This window comes from Triticum aestivum, chromosome 1A (assembly GCF_018294505.1).
Source record: "Triticum aestivum cultivar Chinese Spring chromosome 1A, IWGSC CS RefSeq v2.1, whole genome shotgun sequence".
Lineage (NCBI taxonomy): Eukaryota > Viridiplantae > Streptophyta > Magnoliopsida > Poales > Poaceae > Triticum > Triticum aestivum.
The window spans coordinates 46,659,215-46,673,675 of record NC_057794.1 but is presented as its reverse complement, the minus strand read 5'-3'; the positions used below and the strand labels follow the sequence as shown (position 1 = coordinate 46,673,675).

The 14,461-nt window shown below is 45.2% G+C and overlaps 3 protein-coding genes across 5 annotated transcripts; 2 read left to right on the top strand and 1 right to left on the bottom strand.

Annotated features, from left to right (window-relative positions):
* Window positions 1-4,634: 4,634 nt before the first annotated feature.
* LOC123188924 (uncharacterized) lies at window positions 4,635-8,584 on the bottom strand. Of its 3 annotated transcripts, XM_044601217.1 has the most exons (8): window positions 8,282-8,584; window positions 7,098-7,258; window positions 6,910-6,979; window positions 6,721-6,826; window positions 6,512-6,610; window positions 6,267-6,389; window positions 5,800-6,193; window positions 4,635-5,685 (listed from the first exon to the last, which is right to left on the bottom strand). In XM_044601217.1, exons 2-8 carry the CDS (start codon window positions 7,231-7,233, stop codon window positions 4,925-4,927), a joined length of 1,689 nt encoding a protein of 562 aa, XP_044457152.1. In that variant the 5' UTR covers window positions 7,234-7,258; window positions 8,282-8,584; the 3' UTR covers window positions 4,635-4,924. The 3 variants fall into 3 exon arrangements, with proteins under 3 accessions (XP_044457152.1, XP_044457143.1, XP_044457138.1); XM_044601208.1 differs by having other exon boundaries at window positions 4,635-6,187; XM_044601203.1 differs by having other exon boundaries at window positions 4,635-6,193; window positions 8,282-8,583.
* A 63-nt stretch (window positions 8,585-8,647) lies between these two features.
* LOC123188936 (uncharacterized) lies at window positions 8,648-10,183 on the top strand. Its single transcript, XM_044601227.1, has 4 exons — window positions 8,648-8,886; window positions 8,973-9,066; window positions 9,518-9,646; window positions 9,826-10,183. Exons 1-4 carry the CDS (start codon window positions 8,747-8,749, stop codon window positions 9,928-9,930), a joined length of 468 nt encoding a protein of 155 aa, XP_044457162.1. The 5' UTR covers window positions 8,648-8,746; the 3' UTR covers window positions 9,931-10,183.
* A 1,662-nt stretch (window positions 10,184-11,845) lies between these two features.
* Window positions 11,846-14,231, top strand: LOC123112377 (protein FAR1-RELATED SEQUENCE 5-like). The gene is made up of 2 exons (XM_044533670.1): window positions 11,846-12,080; window positions 13,460-14,231. The coding sequence occupies exons 1-2, from the start codon at window positions 11,846-11,848 to the stop codon at window positions 14,167-14,169; spliced, it is 945 nt and encodes a 314-aa protein (XP_044389605.1). The 3' UTR covers window positions 14,170-14,231.
* The last annotated feature ends 230 nt before the right edge of the window (window positions 14,232-14,461 follow it).

Here is a 14,461-nt window from a genome sequence, read left to right as displayed (position 1 = left end):
GCACTTCTGAAGATAATATAGTTCTTCATCGGTGTCATCGAACTCATCGTCGGAACCATGTCTATCGAGAGGGAACAAATACCGGCAACAGAGAAGGAACACAATCAATGCAATGCAACAATATGATGCATGAATGTGACATGGTAATATGCTATGATTTGAGCTAATGTAGCTAGCAACAAGTTAAACGGAGTTGGTTTGAACCCAAGGTTCAAATCCAAACTCCATATGTGAAATTCAAATGCCATTTATATGATTTGTCCTAAAAAGCAGCCATAAATTGTTCTAACATGCATGAAAATGCCATAAACAGATTCTTTGGATTTTTCTGATCATTTTTCATATATAAATTATTTCATTTGGAGTTACAGTTGAATTTCTATGAATTTTAGAAGTTTTGGACATTTTTGGGAATTTCTGAATTATTTTAAATCCATAAAATGGTTAACTGCGTTAGCATTGCGTCACTGTGACATCAGCAGTCAACTGACCGTGCCAGGTCAAACCTGACATGTGGGTCCCGCACGTCAGTGTCTCAAGGCTGGTTTGGGTGGATGGCAGGTGGGACCGGCCAACGCTGACTTGGTCAAAGTCAAAGCTGACACGTGGGGTCCGCAAGATTAGCACTAATCTAACCAAGAATTAAACTAACCTAAACAGGCACAAGGGCCCACATGGCAGTGGCACTGGGGGTTAATTAGGGCGTCATCAGCCACTAATGACTGTGCCACGTCAGATGCACCGGCGGTTAGCCGTCGGCGACCAAATAGAGCGGCGGAGGCGCTCGGGATTCGCCGTCCGGCAACCGTTTGACTCGCAGTTTGCGGCTATGGGTTGCTGGCGCACGCGCGCATCCAGCTGTGGCCACGGGAGGGAGCAAGGTGGACCGTAGCGGCGATGGCGTCGAGCTGGGCGGCCGGAGTTTGGGCAACGGCGGGGATGGCGCTACAAGGCATGGCAGGGCCAACCCGTGGGTTCTGCGGGTTCACAGGAACTCGGCGAGCACGTTGGTGATGCTGGGGCGAGCGGGCGAGCTCAGGAGCATGGAGCTCGTCGGCCATGGCGGCGGCGAGCTTCTGCGGAGGTGGTGAACGGAGCTAGAGTATGAGCGCAAGCAGGAGAGGAGGGAGGATCGGTCCGTGAGCTCACAACAGTTGCAGCACGCGTCTTAGTGGGCTCGGGGGAGGTCGGAGCTGAGCAGGGCGGCGAGGTCGATCTCGGCGATCCAAGGAGGGAGAAGAGGTCGGGGACGACGCGTCGGGGCTCTTCCGGTCGCGTGAGCCAATGGAGAGGACGAGGGCGGCACGGCGGAGCTTGGGGGCGCGTCAGAGAAGTGAGTGGAGGCCGGTGGCCGTGGTGGTGCTCGTCGGCGACGGCGGGTGTGTTCGATGGTGCCGCGCGGAGAGTAGAGGAGGGGAAGAGGCGGAGGGTCGAGGGGGTCCAGGGTGCTGCGTGGCGTCGTCTAGAGCCATGCAGAGCGAGCAGGCGGGCTGGAGGTGGCATGCGGTGGCCGTGCGCGCGTCGGGCACGCGCTGTGCGTCCGACTGGCGGGAGGAAGAAGACCTCCCTGCCCCTGGTGGGCTGGGCCGGCCAGATGGGCTGCCAGGTGAGCGCCAGGTAAGTGCGGGTAGGTTTTCTATCCTTTCTCTTTTGTTTCAGTTTTCTATTTATTCGCTCTCTGTTTTGATTTAGTTTAGAACTAAATTATTTTATTAAATTCTGAACATAAATATGGGCACTAGCTGAATTAATCCAGAGGCTCTCAAGTGATTTCAGAATATTTGGAGCATTTAAAATATTTATAAAATTCAAATGCCCCAATTCAAATATAATATGGGTTAATTCAAAATCCATAAATGGCCAACAATTATTCTCATGATTTTTGGCAGAGGTTTTCACCTTATCAAAAATCATGAACATTTTTAAAGGGCATTTTGGGTTCTTGAAAAAGATTTTATTTCATCCTATTGAATTCTTTCTGGTGCTAGGGTTTAATCAATCCCCATTTCAAGTTTCTTTCAAATTTAAACATGATGCACATATGGAGCTAGTCTAGTGCAAAACCAGAAGTTAGGGATGTGACACTAGTGGCCGCTACTGCCGCAGTAGTGATAGTTGCCAGCACGCTTGGGCCCGCCCTTGTCGCTGCCCAGGCGAGTGACGTTCTTGCCGCGGTCGCCCTGGCCCTTTCCGCGCGGCTTCTTGCCGCCGTTTGCGCCACCGCTCGAGGAGCCACCCTGATCACCACGCCCGAGGTGCTCGTTCCACTCCTCCAGAGTGAATAGGAGCTTGCTGACGCCCTCTTCTTCAGCGTCTAGCTCGTACCGTTCCGGCCGCCTTCAAATGGCCGATGATCTCCTCGATCGAGGTTGTGTCCATATCGACCACGTTGTCGATGGAGATCGTGAGCTCCGAGTAGCCCTTGGGGACGATCTGAAGCCACTTCTGGATCACCCGCTTGTCATTGATCGTGTCTCCGAGCTCTTTGACCCGCGCGCACAGCCCTATCAGGCGCATCGCCGGATCATCAATGGACTCACCAGGCTTGTGACGGAGTTGATCGAATTCGCCGCGAAGTGTCTGCGCCTTGGCGTCACAGACGCGCTCGGAGCCCGCGCGCATAGCGCGGATCGCCTCCCACAGCTGTTGGGAGGTCTTGTGTTTCGACAGCATGGGCAGCATCTCCGGCGGCACCGATCGGAGGATGAACTCCGTCGCGCCCCGGTCGTTGTGGTATCCAAACTCGTCGTCGAGGTCTTCAGCTCCCTCGATCTCGTGCCACATGCCTCTCGCTTGCATCGCAACCTCCATGAGGAGGCTCCACTCCGCGTATTTCGTCCGGGTCAACGGCGGCACGTTGGAGGGACCGGACACGACCCGCGCGTACTGCCTCGCCACCGCCAGCTCGCGCCCATGGCCGGCTGCGGACTTTGGCGCGCCCTGTCCACCATCGTCATCGACGTTCCCTGCCTTCTGCTTGCCGTCGTCACCTGTCAGGGACCTAACAAAACGGCTCCGATGCCACTTGTTAGACCTAGCGGTGGAGCTCATGAGAGGGACAATGGAGTTTTTGTGTCACGTTCAACCTCGCAGCTTTTCTGCTAAATTGCTCCTTATTCAGCGATTACAGGAAAACTAACTGAAAACAAAAAGCTAGGCACGTCCGGGTCGTGAGCACCGCCATCCCAGCTCTCCCTGCATGTCGCCCGTGATGCGGCCGTGACCATCTACTTCGTGCCATCCCACAATCAGCTCAGGGCCGCGGAAACACCTAACAAACTACGGCCGAGTCGCAGCTCAGCTTATTTCTGCTAACTGAAGGAAAACATTCTACTGACAAAACTGATGGAAAGAAAGCAAACACATAAACCTGACGAAACTGAAACTTGCTTCAGAAGCTGTTAACTGACAGATTTGTTTCCAAAAGAAGAGTAAATTTGTGCTCTCTCGAAACGTACTGCCTAACCATTGATTTTTTGGAATAGGCCTAACCATTGATTGCCGACAGATTTTGCCCCAGATGCTCAAGGCCTAACTATTGCTTCGTGTGTTCTTTGTACTGCCATGATGTTTGATGAATAGATCAAAAAAATTCCATAATAAAAAAAAATGTCTTTAGCAGGTAAGCAATCACATGTGTTGCTAGAATTCTGAGGAGGATCTTGGATCAGAGCTTTTTGCACAAGTGGAGAGTTCTTTGTTGTCACTGTCGAAGAAACTAGTTTTACAACATATCGGAGCATGCCGGAATATGGAGCAGGGGTAGAACAAATACTCGGTCCGTCCCAAAATAATAAAGTGTTCTCAACTTTGGTGTTTGGCCTGTGTAACTCACCTATAACCCGAGGTCTTTACAATGGATGGATGCCCCGTATGGACAGCTATGGTAGGGGCAAACCTATTTTTAACAGAATGAGAATACGGGCAACATGCTTGCAAAGGTTTAACAGGAGCGACAAAGGACATGAATAGCAGGAAGTAACCTGTCAATAACACTACAAGCATACCATAATTGCCCGTACCCGCAAAAAAAAAAAATTGCCCGAAATGCACATCAGCACATGTTATTTATATATTACCAGGCAGACTAACCAATACTCCCTCCGTTCCTAAATGTAAGTCTTTGTAGAAATTCCACTAGATGGGCTACATACGGAGCAAAATGAATGAATCCGCACTTAAAATGCATCTATATACATCCGTATGTAATTCATAGTGGAAACCCTATAAAGACTTATATTTAGGAACGGAGGGAGTACTTTCCAGGGGCGCCTCATCTTATATGACGTCCCATAGAGACTAAATTTTGCGACCTTTCAGCTTGTAATTTTCGGAAACAATCAGTACAAAATTGTCAAGAAAATGAATTGTAACACGAATAAATAATACAAACAACTGAAACAAATACAGAATGCACCGCTTGCCAGGAAATAAATGGGCTTACGAGGGAACAATAAGCCCTTTTTGCTGTGGAGAAACTATGGAGTTGTAAATACGAGCTTGCTCACAGATATATGATTAGATGTGAAAAATTAGATGGCAAGAATGCATAGGTAATAATTTAATAACTTATCAATTTTACTGAACAAGCAAGTATGCAAGCTATCCTTTTTCCAAATTGTTTAGAATATTGGTATTCAAATTGTTAACCAAACTGATTTTAAGAGAAAGTAAGCATCATATGAGATAAAAAGAAAGCACGTTGCTTTCTTGCTTGTTTCTTTTTACATCGTAACCAGGGATAAAAACATAGAAACAGAGTTGCTCCCAATGAGACTAGCTGCTAACACAACCACAACAGTCGCCACATCATAAAGCAATATAAACATCAAAACGTGCGCGAGCTGCCCAGAAACAGCCTGGTTACTAATGGGACATCTTCATCTTCAAAGCATCTACATGACAGCAACGTTTTCGGATGGAATCAACTTCGAAGCTTTCCAGCCAACTGCCTCTTCATCAACGATAACCTTGATCTTGAAGGTTTTTTTTCACGTTCGTCTGCGCTATCTTCGCTATCTGAAACAATCTCCATCAGCTTTACATTTTGTTTGGTGGAACAATTGCTTTGGCTGACACTTTTGTGTGATTGAACAAGGCCTGGTTCAATGACCTGACATTCGTCTGCACTATCTTCACTGTCTGAAACAACATTTTTCATAGATGTTGCATTCTGTTTGACGGGACGATCGCTTTGGCTGAAACTTTTCTGTGAATCAACAAAGCCCAGGTCCCTGGTTCGGCTCATGGCAACTGGACCTGACAATGGCAGTTCACTAGGCTTCCTATCATCCTGTGAACAATTAGATGGCTTATATCCCTTGTCACTTGTCCTGTCCATCTCAGGCAGCTCAGATTTCAGTGACAGCCTCTTACTTAGTAAGCTCAGCTTCTTTCGACCTTGATTGTATTCTTTATGTATTACCGACTGGGTTTTAGAAAGTACATGCTCAGTATGAGAATTGTCTTGAACCAGATCAGCACATCCAATAGAAATTTCCTTTGAAACATCTGAGGACTTTTTCTGCAGATTATTAAAACCTGGCAGTGAAGAAAGATGATCTGGAGCCATATATTCATTCTGATCATTGCTCTTGCTTTCAGGCTTTAGCAATTTCAGTTGCATCGTCTGACCAAGTGACCCAACAGTCGTTCTATTGCCTTCTGATGATTTATGCACATTACCTGATGATTCACCAATGCTTTTTGTCATACTCTTCACTAAGACATCACCAGAAGATTGCGTGACATGATCTTTAGTATCGGATGCTGACACTGGAAGATGATTGGGGAACTTACCTTCCACACTGTCACTGGTCCTTTGGTTTGGAGCCTCTAATGTAACAGAAGGTCTCTGTCCATGTAACTGGAAGTTTGCTCTATTTACTTGGTATTGTTTCTTTGAAATTACTCCACTATCAGCACTGGCAGAAATACTTTCGGAAGTAGGATTCTGTCTGACAGAAACATGAGACAAGCATGTAGTAGGAAGAGTGGATACTGCCGTGGATAGTAAGTGGCCTGCCACCACATCCTGCTTAAGAGTGCTGGCATTCTCTTCAGATCCTTCTGATTTTAGTGATAACTTTTTACCCAGTAACCGCATCTTCTTTCGACTCCCTCCACAATCTTTGTTAGGAACTTCCAGCAAAGGTTCCAGGTTCTGTGAGTTCTCCATTTTCATGGTCTGTGCCTATCAGTATACACAGTAAGCTCACGACAAGAACACAACAAAGTGGAGATTAAAATTTCAGGCGCTTGTGTACCTGAACTGAAGCATCTAAAGAGCTCCAACCACTTGTGCCAACTACTGCCGGATTAGCATACTTCTGAGTCCAAGATTGAGCATTTATGTCAAAAACTTGTCTGTTGTATTTGTACTCTTGACTCTGTAACAAAAATAACAGCATGGTTGAATTACGAAGACATTTTTTGTCATGATATGATCATTGATCTGCCTACGATTGTGAAACAAATGCATTTCCATTTCCTTCCAAAAACAAGTACTTACTATTTCCGCCATGAGCCCGTCATCAGGATTTGGCTCAGTTAGCAGCAAACCAATGCTTCTCAAAACAGTAGAAATGTTGAGTGATGGTTGCCAGGCACCCTGCACATCAGTATTCGTTATCCATACACAAAATTGTTGGGATTGAGGACTACCTTTATGCACAAGATAATTCATGTAATCATAAATTAGTTTCAGTTCACATAATTAACCTTTGGAGGTAAATTTAGAATGTCAAGGCAAATGCGTCCTCCATTGTCGATGTTGGGGTGATAGATGGGAGTAACAAAAGTCACATTGGGAGGTTGAAAAGGATATCTGCATTTCAGCAAGCGTGACTGTCAGAACATTCAAATCAAAAAGGGAAGGGGTGGTTGGCTTCCATCATAATCAAAACAAACCTCTCAGGAATCTGGATCTTCAGAATGAAAACTCCTTTTGAATAAACTGTTCCCTCAGGGCCCTCAATTCCTTCATTTAATGAGTAGAAAAGTCACATCAAATCGACAAGAAAATAGTTGGAATGGCAAATATAGGCACTGTTTGGGATGACTGTGTGTGTGTGTATGGGTGGGTGGGGGGTACATACTGGTCTCAATGCTCGATAAAGACGGCAAGGAACTTTCCTCATCAGACAGATTAAGAGAAACTCCAGGAGGTGGATCGCTGAGCAGAAGTTTAATCTCTTTCTGCATTCTTAGACTCAGCCTTGCAGCTTGAGCCATCTAGTTATTTATGGGAAACTCTAGCCTGCACAAAAGGAAGATTGCCTTTAAATATCAGCATATCTTTGGAACATTTAGCCCAAGCAAATAAGGTAAGAGAAAAACCAAAGCACACATTATTTTGCACAATACTCGCAAGTAATACTACCATATAATGCAATCTCACATGTCCCTTTTTCCAAGAGAACCAGGTTAGCATGGTCTTACTTCAAAAAATATAGCATCATATAAATTTACAAAGCATTGTGATTATGGTAGTGGTTGTCAATTTTGTGCCAGATAAGATCAAATCATTATCACTATAATAGATAAAAATAAACCAATTTGCAGGAATTATGTAGAGGATGCAGAGGAGCTATATTCCATTCATCACGAGGGGAAATTTGCAAACACCAGTCCAAGGTGGACACATGTTAAACACCGATTAAGCTTCTTCAACCGGGCGTTATAACCGGGTTGGTATATTCCAAAAAAAAAACGAGTAAACCGGCGTTAGCATCACCAAAAAACACCGAGAAGCCACATTTTGCTATATTCCATTATCATTATCACCAACATAGACCAACACATACAACCATCAACCGACAATACAACCGGGTGGTGCTCATGCGCAAACTGTTTGCATGCTAACTAAGCAAAATGTGGCTGAAGAATTTTTGGAAGATTTGAGATTACCTTAATAATTTGGCTACTGGAGAATGCTCGTTTTCTTCAAATCTCGAGTTCAGTAAGACTAGTGAGTTGGATGCAAAATAAGCAGCTATGTAAACCTAGAGTGCAGGAGCTATGTAACAGGCTGTTTCAACAGTCACATTTGCCATGGATACAACACTAAATAAATAGGTTGGGTGTTAAACAATATCATTATCATGGAACAATCATGCCATCAAAACTAGGATCTGATCTTCCTTGTAGTTTTGCCAGATATACAGGAGGCTTGTTACATGATTATATGCATCATGGTCATGTATTAACATGTGGTAGCGAGCACATAATGCATCCCATCCGGAATGGCATTGGGGGGAAGGGGAAGCAGCGAGGTACCCACCTTGCAGCTTGCGCGCGAGCAGGGCAGGGAGAGCTCCTCCCGCCGTAGATGTGTCGGAGGCGGTGCGCCCGCGGCCCCCGGGCGTGGCGGCGGCGGCGGCCGGTTCCCGTTCGATGATGTGGGGCCGGGTTGCCCCGTAGGCGGCCTTCGGCGGGAGTAGTTGGGGAAGGGAAGGGAAGGGGTGCGCTTGGCCGTAGATCTGGAGCAGCGCCGCCGCCGTCGGGAAGCAGTGCGGAGATAGGCGGGAGTGGTGGCCTGGTGGGTGATTGTGGCTTGAAGGAGGAGGATGGCGGAAGCAAATTCACCAAAGACGAGGGACCTCTTTGCATACAAGCATTCCCCTCATTTGCGTGTACTACGGATCCCAGCACTGCGATCTGTGCCATTCATCATCAATCCAACGGTCCAACTTCGCGTTTTCTATTTCTCCATCTTCAGTCCAATCCAGTAGCCACCGGCCGGCCGATGGCGACGACGGCTGCGGCGTACGGCTGCTCGGCGGCGGCGGCGCTGCCGTTCCCGGGGAGCCCCTTCACCCGTAGCTCACCCCCGTCACGAGTTCACGTCGCCTCCTCCAATCCCATGCCCGGGACGCCCGCTCCCAGGTACTAGCTTGCTTCTTGCCCTTGTCGGATTCAGCTCCCCCAACGACGCCTGAGCTAATAAGGTTGGTTGTGTGCTCTCCTTGCAGGAGCCTGAGGGTTTCATGTCGTCGTAGGCGACTGTATGTGTGTGCCTGCTCCGGCGAGGTTGGTCCGGACAACGCCTCGGCAGCGTCACCGGCGGTGAGAACCCCCTCCCCCCCCCCCCCCCCTCCCCGGCTATGGATGAACTGGTTGTCTGCGTGTTGCCTGCCTTTTGTGCACCGGTTCAGATCACTTGTTGAATGCGCTTATGCAATCCTATTCCAGTTCAAATACAAATGCTAAACGTATCATAGACGATGTACCTTTTGGGTTCTTTCAGTCTTGTACTTTTAGGCATTTTAATTATGCAGCCCCCACATAATACTCATGCAGCAATGTACTCTTCAAAACTTGGCACAAACCATAGCTTTTGAACTGGGTAGGCTGAAAGCTTAATGATGTAGATATTCATTATACCATACTCCTATATACTAAAATAGTAAATTGTACTGTATGAAATCACACTTTGAAATTGAATCGTCATACTGCGGATTAACCTGTTGTCTAGAATGGCTTTAAAACAACATATGTTTCTTATCTGATATTGCAGGAAGCTAGTTTTGATATAAAGCTTCCTAGAAGAAGCTTGCTTGTGAAGTTTACATGTACTAAATGTGATGCAAGGACAGAGCGTTTGATAAACAGGGTGGCCTATGAAAGAGGAACAGTTTTTCTTCAGGTAAATTGTTCAGAGTATTTATTTAATTGCATTGTACATCCAGCAGCTTTGCTTATATTAGTACTGACCTTATCTGCCTACCGCGCTCTCTTTTTTAATATTAAACAAGTCCATGTCTATTCTCATTTATTTTCTGAGATATGCTGTTCATTACTTTCTAACATGCACTGCACACACAGTGCGCTGGGTGCCAGGTGTATCACAAGTTTGTTGACAATCTTGGCCTAATTGTCGAGTATGACCTACGAGAAGAAAATGGGGTGAACACTTGTACTGAAGACTGATTTGGAATGTGTCATAGAAGCCAGGCATGCTAAGTTTCCTTTAAATATACTAGGTTTGAGTTTTGACTACATTGACTATTTGAACCTTGTAGACTGCTTATATTGAACAGTATTTGTGCATTGAAATAGCAGCTTACTCAGTTCATAACTTGGTTTGTATGCACTCAAATTGTATCACAATTCACGATACCAGATTACCTTATTGTTACCAAAATTGATATCGTTATAGAAAAACGATACATTGTTGCTGGAAGTTCCTGGCACTAATTGTATGATATTCGCATTGTATACACATTACTCCTATCTTGCTGATCTTGATTGTCTGGAACATCACTTCTCTCTTGTTCTTCCTCTTTGGCCACCTGGTCCTCCTATCTTGCTGATCTTGATTGTCTGGAACATCACTTCTCTCTTGTTCTTCCTCTTTGGCCACCTGGTCCACATTTTCTGTTTTGCCAGCGCCATCTTTCTTTCCCTGGAGGAACTGGATAAGTAAGACCTTCGAGTGTGATGTCTGTCTCTTCATTCCTCATGAGCACCTCTGCTATCTCTGCTGGAGACCTCTTTGATCACTGATGTTTCCAAAAGCTCTTGGCTACCAGAATATGCTACTCCTGTTGAAATGCAGATGGAATTACATGATCAGATGGATTCATATGCAAGGGGAAGGGGAAAATGAATGCACAAGTAGACTACATACATACTTAAGGCAGGTCTATACTTGTTAAAGTTTCATGGTCAGTGTAGGCGGCGCACACTCCGGCAGTGTTGCCACGGACCTATAATTTCCAGTTGATGAAAAGGAACCGAATCATTTACCAATTTCGATGGGCTTAACAAAGATAGTAAAACAGGGGGGCTCTTTCCAGCGAAGCAAGTGTGCACCAGTCCTTTTTAGTACAGGAAATCATGGTAAGACTCTTTGCAGTTCATGTATAAACCCAAAACAATATAATGATCCATTCCTAAAACTCTTTGCAGTTCATGTGTAAACCCAAAACAATGTAATGATACATTCATAAAACTCTTTGCAGTTCATGTATAAATCTAACTTGAAGGAGTATTGTAGCTTTTTCGTAAATACTTATCTATAGTAGCCCCAAAATGTTTAACTGATGCATCCCTGAACCATGTTGCCAACTATGACCTGAAAGGAACTAAAACCTGAAGAATAAGAACGGTACCATCATGCAAGCTCAAATGTGATCATACCTAATTGTTGCAAAGCTTGAAGTAGGCACCAATTCGGTGCTGAATTGTTGCATTGTCTACAAGTAAGGATATCACCGCATCCGGTGCTGAAACCATCCTAGCTAGTTCATGAGCACGGTGTGCTCAAGCCTTAATAAAAGGTAGGAATTTAATTACTGACGATGTGGACGAGCGACTCTCTCCTGGATCGATCAGTGGCACGCTGCAACTGTGAAAGCCAGGACTTTCAGTATCAACCATCGCACCCCTACAGGGGGGAATTTGACAATGTGTCATTAAGGAACTTAATGAAGTTGTTGTTCAAGGAGGCGAAGACAAAGGCAATGATCTCTCTCGTGGATGGCTGGACTGAGCGTCATGTTCTCCTCCATCTCCATGGGCTCTAAGTCTCATGTCTTCTTCCTCCTGGACTTGTACAAAATACGGTTAGCTGGAAATGAAAATATAACCACCGTGGAGGGATTCCATCGTGTTGAAAATAAAATAAAAAATGTGTTAGGAAAAGCAACAAAACTGAAAATAAATTATAAAGATGGACAGCGATATTTGGCAACAGTGTGCCCGATAAAAAATTTACCTTACCTGTCGATCACCCGCCAGCTAACCAGGCCAAACACCCCGCCAGCTAACCAGACCGACCACTCCGCCAGCTAACCAGGCCGATCACTGTACAAGGCCCAACAGAAAATGCCATCCCCCCACGATGCACTTTCCAGATCGCAACTTTCCCCCACCCCCCTTACCTTCCACGCAAGTATACCCTCTCTCACCCTCCCCACCAGCCACCCGCCCCTCCCCCCTACACAGCTGCTCAAAATCAACACCAAAGACCTACCCCTCCTCCAGATCTGGATCAAACAAGAGCAGATCATCAGGGGAGCGGTGGAAATTACCAGGGATACGGCGAAGAAATCACCAGGCAACATCACCTCACCCTGGTAAGAATCAAAGACTCATCCAAAAATCTCCAAAAAATTCTGCTTAATACAAAGACTTACCCCAAACCCACCAGACCCCCTCCCAATCTGTGCAAAAATTACCATCCTTTCACCACTAGAAAAACAGAATAAGCAGACTTCTCTCATAATTTTGCCTATTGCAGTGAGTTACCAATCAACTAAGTGCAAAATTACCAGCCCCCCGTAGTTTTTTTTACCAACTTCATGCAACAAAACAAAGTACCCAAAAAAATACCCCATTCCCCTACTACACTAAACATAGATTTTGTGTTCTACCATGGAAAAATAAAGACGAAAAAAAGGAGAGAGGAACCTTTATTGACCACAAAAATCATTCTCTCATACAATGGAAGATGCATTGCAAAAAAGGTACATTTTTCAGTCTACAAGAATGTTATACTGCATGAAGTAATCAAGTTATCAATCTGTACATAGTAAAAGTTATCATCCACTTTAGCTAAGTACTAACATTGGATAAAGAAAAGTGCTGCCTTTTAATGGAGATGCTCATGTTGTACTGTAAATTCTCCTGTTTAGTGTTCTTCCCAATCACCCCTGCGATTCTTGCCTTCAAACACCTATGCAAAGAGTAAAACAAAACAATGAGTTTCAAAAATATAGTGAACACGTGTAAATGTGTACTAACGTGCAAATGTGAAAACAAATCAAACAAGAGTAGATAAATGGATGCTAGCAGAGGATATAATGCAGAGGATGGAGGAGGGGGTAGAATGCATGAAGAAGGCGATGCAGCGCGCACACCAATCAGCAATTCAGCATACCCAAACATCATGGGGACATGTAAAATTACCAACATTACTGTTTACATATCATCATGGAATGAAAAACCCAGTCTTATACTTTACTATTGAAGTGGGTTTGAAACTTACCAGCATTGGTGCACACATATTACCAGGTCCAGAAAATGCAAATTACCAGGGTTTTTTAGGCATAAAGAATAGTTTACTATTGAAGTGGGTTTGAAACTTACCAGCATTGGTGCACACATATTACCAGGTCCAGAAAATGCAAATTACCAGGGTTTTTTAGGCATAAAGAATAGTTTACTATTGAAGTGGGTTTGAAACTTACCAGCATTGGTGCACACATATTACCATGTCCATAGGATGCAAATTACCAAGGTTTTTTAGGCAGAAAAGAATGCTTTACTGTTGAAGTTGGTTTGTAAATTACCAGCATTGGTGCACTCATAATACCAGGTTCAGAGTATGCAAATTACCAGGGTTGTTTAGGCATGAAAAAGAAAGATACATTCACTGAATCTTCAGAAAACTACCATGATGGAAAACTGTTATTTATCATGTAATATTCCACTAATCTACCAGGCCAAAATGCAGGTGCTCGGGCAATCAGCGCAAACAACAGCTTGCCCAGTGGTGGAACAAGTGCACATAGTGCTGGAACAAATGCAAGCACGGGAGCTGGGAGCCTTGGAGAGCAGACAATAAGTGAACCAGCAACTCCAGAATCTGCTGGGATCGATGCTGATATGGAAGGCAGCAACATGGAGGCATATTCCACACCTAAGCCACCTTTGCAAGGGACAAAATTTGACACCATGGAGAGCGCACGTGACCACTACAGCACCTACGCGCGCAGAACTGGCTTTGCAATTAGGCAGCAATTCAAGAAAGAGAGGGTTGATGGAACTATAAGCAGGGTGCTACTAGTTTGTACAAAATATGGCAAACGACGCAAGGACAGGGATGAGCTGCAAGATGTGGAAAACCCAGACAGCATTGTCAAGAAGAGGAAAAAAAAGAAAGTTGTTAGGACTGAATGTGAAGCGCACATGTACCTATCCCACGATGATGCATGGTGGACTGTTGACCGTTTCGAGGACACCCACAATCACCCCCTGATCAAAAAGCCTTCCCTAACAAAATTCTTATCATCACATCGGTACATTCCGAAGGAGGAGCAGGACTTCTTGAGGGTTCTGCATGGATGCAACATTGAGACTGCGAGGCAGATGCAGCTGATGTCATGGTTCTACGGAAGCGCTAAAGACGTACCCTACACGACACAAGACATTGCTAATCAATGAGCTAAGTTCCGCTTAGAGCACCGCCACAAGGACGTTGGGAGCACAATTGCATACTTCCAAGAGATGAGGGCCAAAGATTCATATTTCTACTAGAGAATCAAACTTGATGATGAGGACAGGGTTGAGAACTTGTTCTGGATAGATGGCGCATCACGCAGGGCATATGCAAAGTATAATGACTGTTTGTCGTTTGACACGACATACATGACAAACATGTACAAGATGTCGTGTGCACCATTCATTGGAATTAATAACCATGTTCAATCCATCCAGTTTGGGTGTGGCTTCGTTC

What these genes read in the sequence shown, in the direction of transcription:
- LOC123188924 (XM_044601203.1), bottom strand. Translation starts at nt 7,233, where the DNA reads ATGGCTCAAGCTGCAAGGCTGAGTCTAAGAATGCAGAAAGAGATTAAA. An exon ending in AAGATCCAGATTCCTGAGAG is followed by an intron (nt 6,827 to 6,909) that starts GTTTGTTTTGAT and finishes GCTGAAATGCAG; the next exon opens with ATATCCTTTTCAACCTCCCA. An exon ending in ACGGGCTCATGGCGGAAATA is followed by an intron (nt 6,390 to 6,511) that starts GTAAGTACTTGT and finishes TTTTTGTTACAG; the next exon opens with AGTCAAGAGTACAAATACAA.
- LOC123188936 (XM_044601227.1), top strand. Translation starts at nt 8,747, where the DNA reads ATGGCGACGACGGCTGCGGCGTACGGCTGCTCGGCGGCGGCGGCGCTG. An exon ending in CCCGGGACGCCCGCTCCCAG is followed by an intron (nt 8,887 to 8,972) that starts GTACTAGCTTGC and finishes CTCTCCTTGCAG; the next exon opens with GAGCCTGAGGGTTTCATGTC. An exon ending in GAGGAACAGTTTTTCTTCAG is followed by an intron (nt 9,647 to 9,825) that starts GTAAATTGTTCA and finishes CTGCACACACAG; the next exon opens with TGCGCTGGGTGCCAGGTGTA.
- LOC123112377 (XM_044533670.1), top strand. Translation starts at nt 11,846, where the DNA reads ATGCACTTTCCAGATCGCAACTTTCCCCCACCCCCCTTACCTTCCACG. An exon ending in GGCAACATCACCTCACCCTG is followed by an intron (nt 12,081 to 13,459) that starts GTAAGAATCAAA and finishes GCCAAAATGCAG; the next exon opens with GTGCTCGGGCAATCAGCGCA.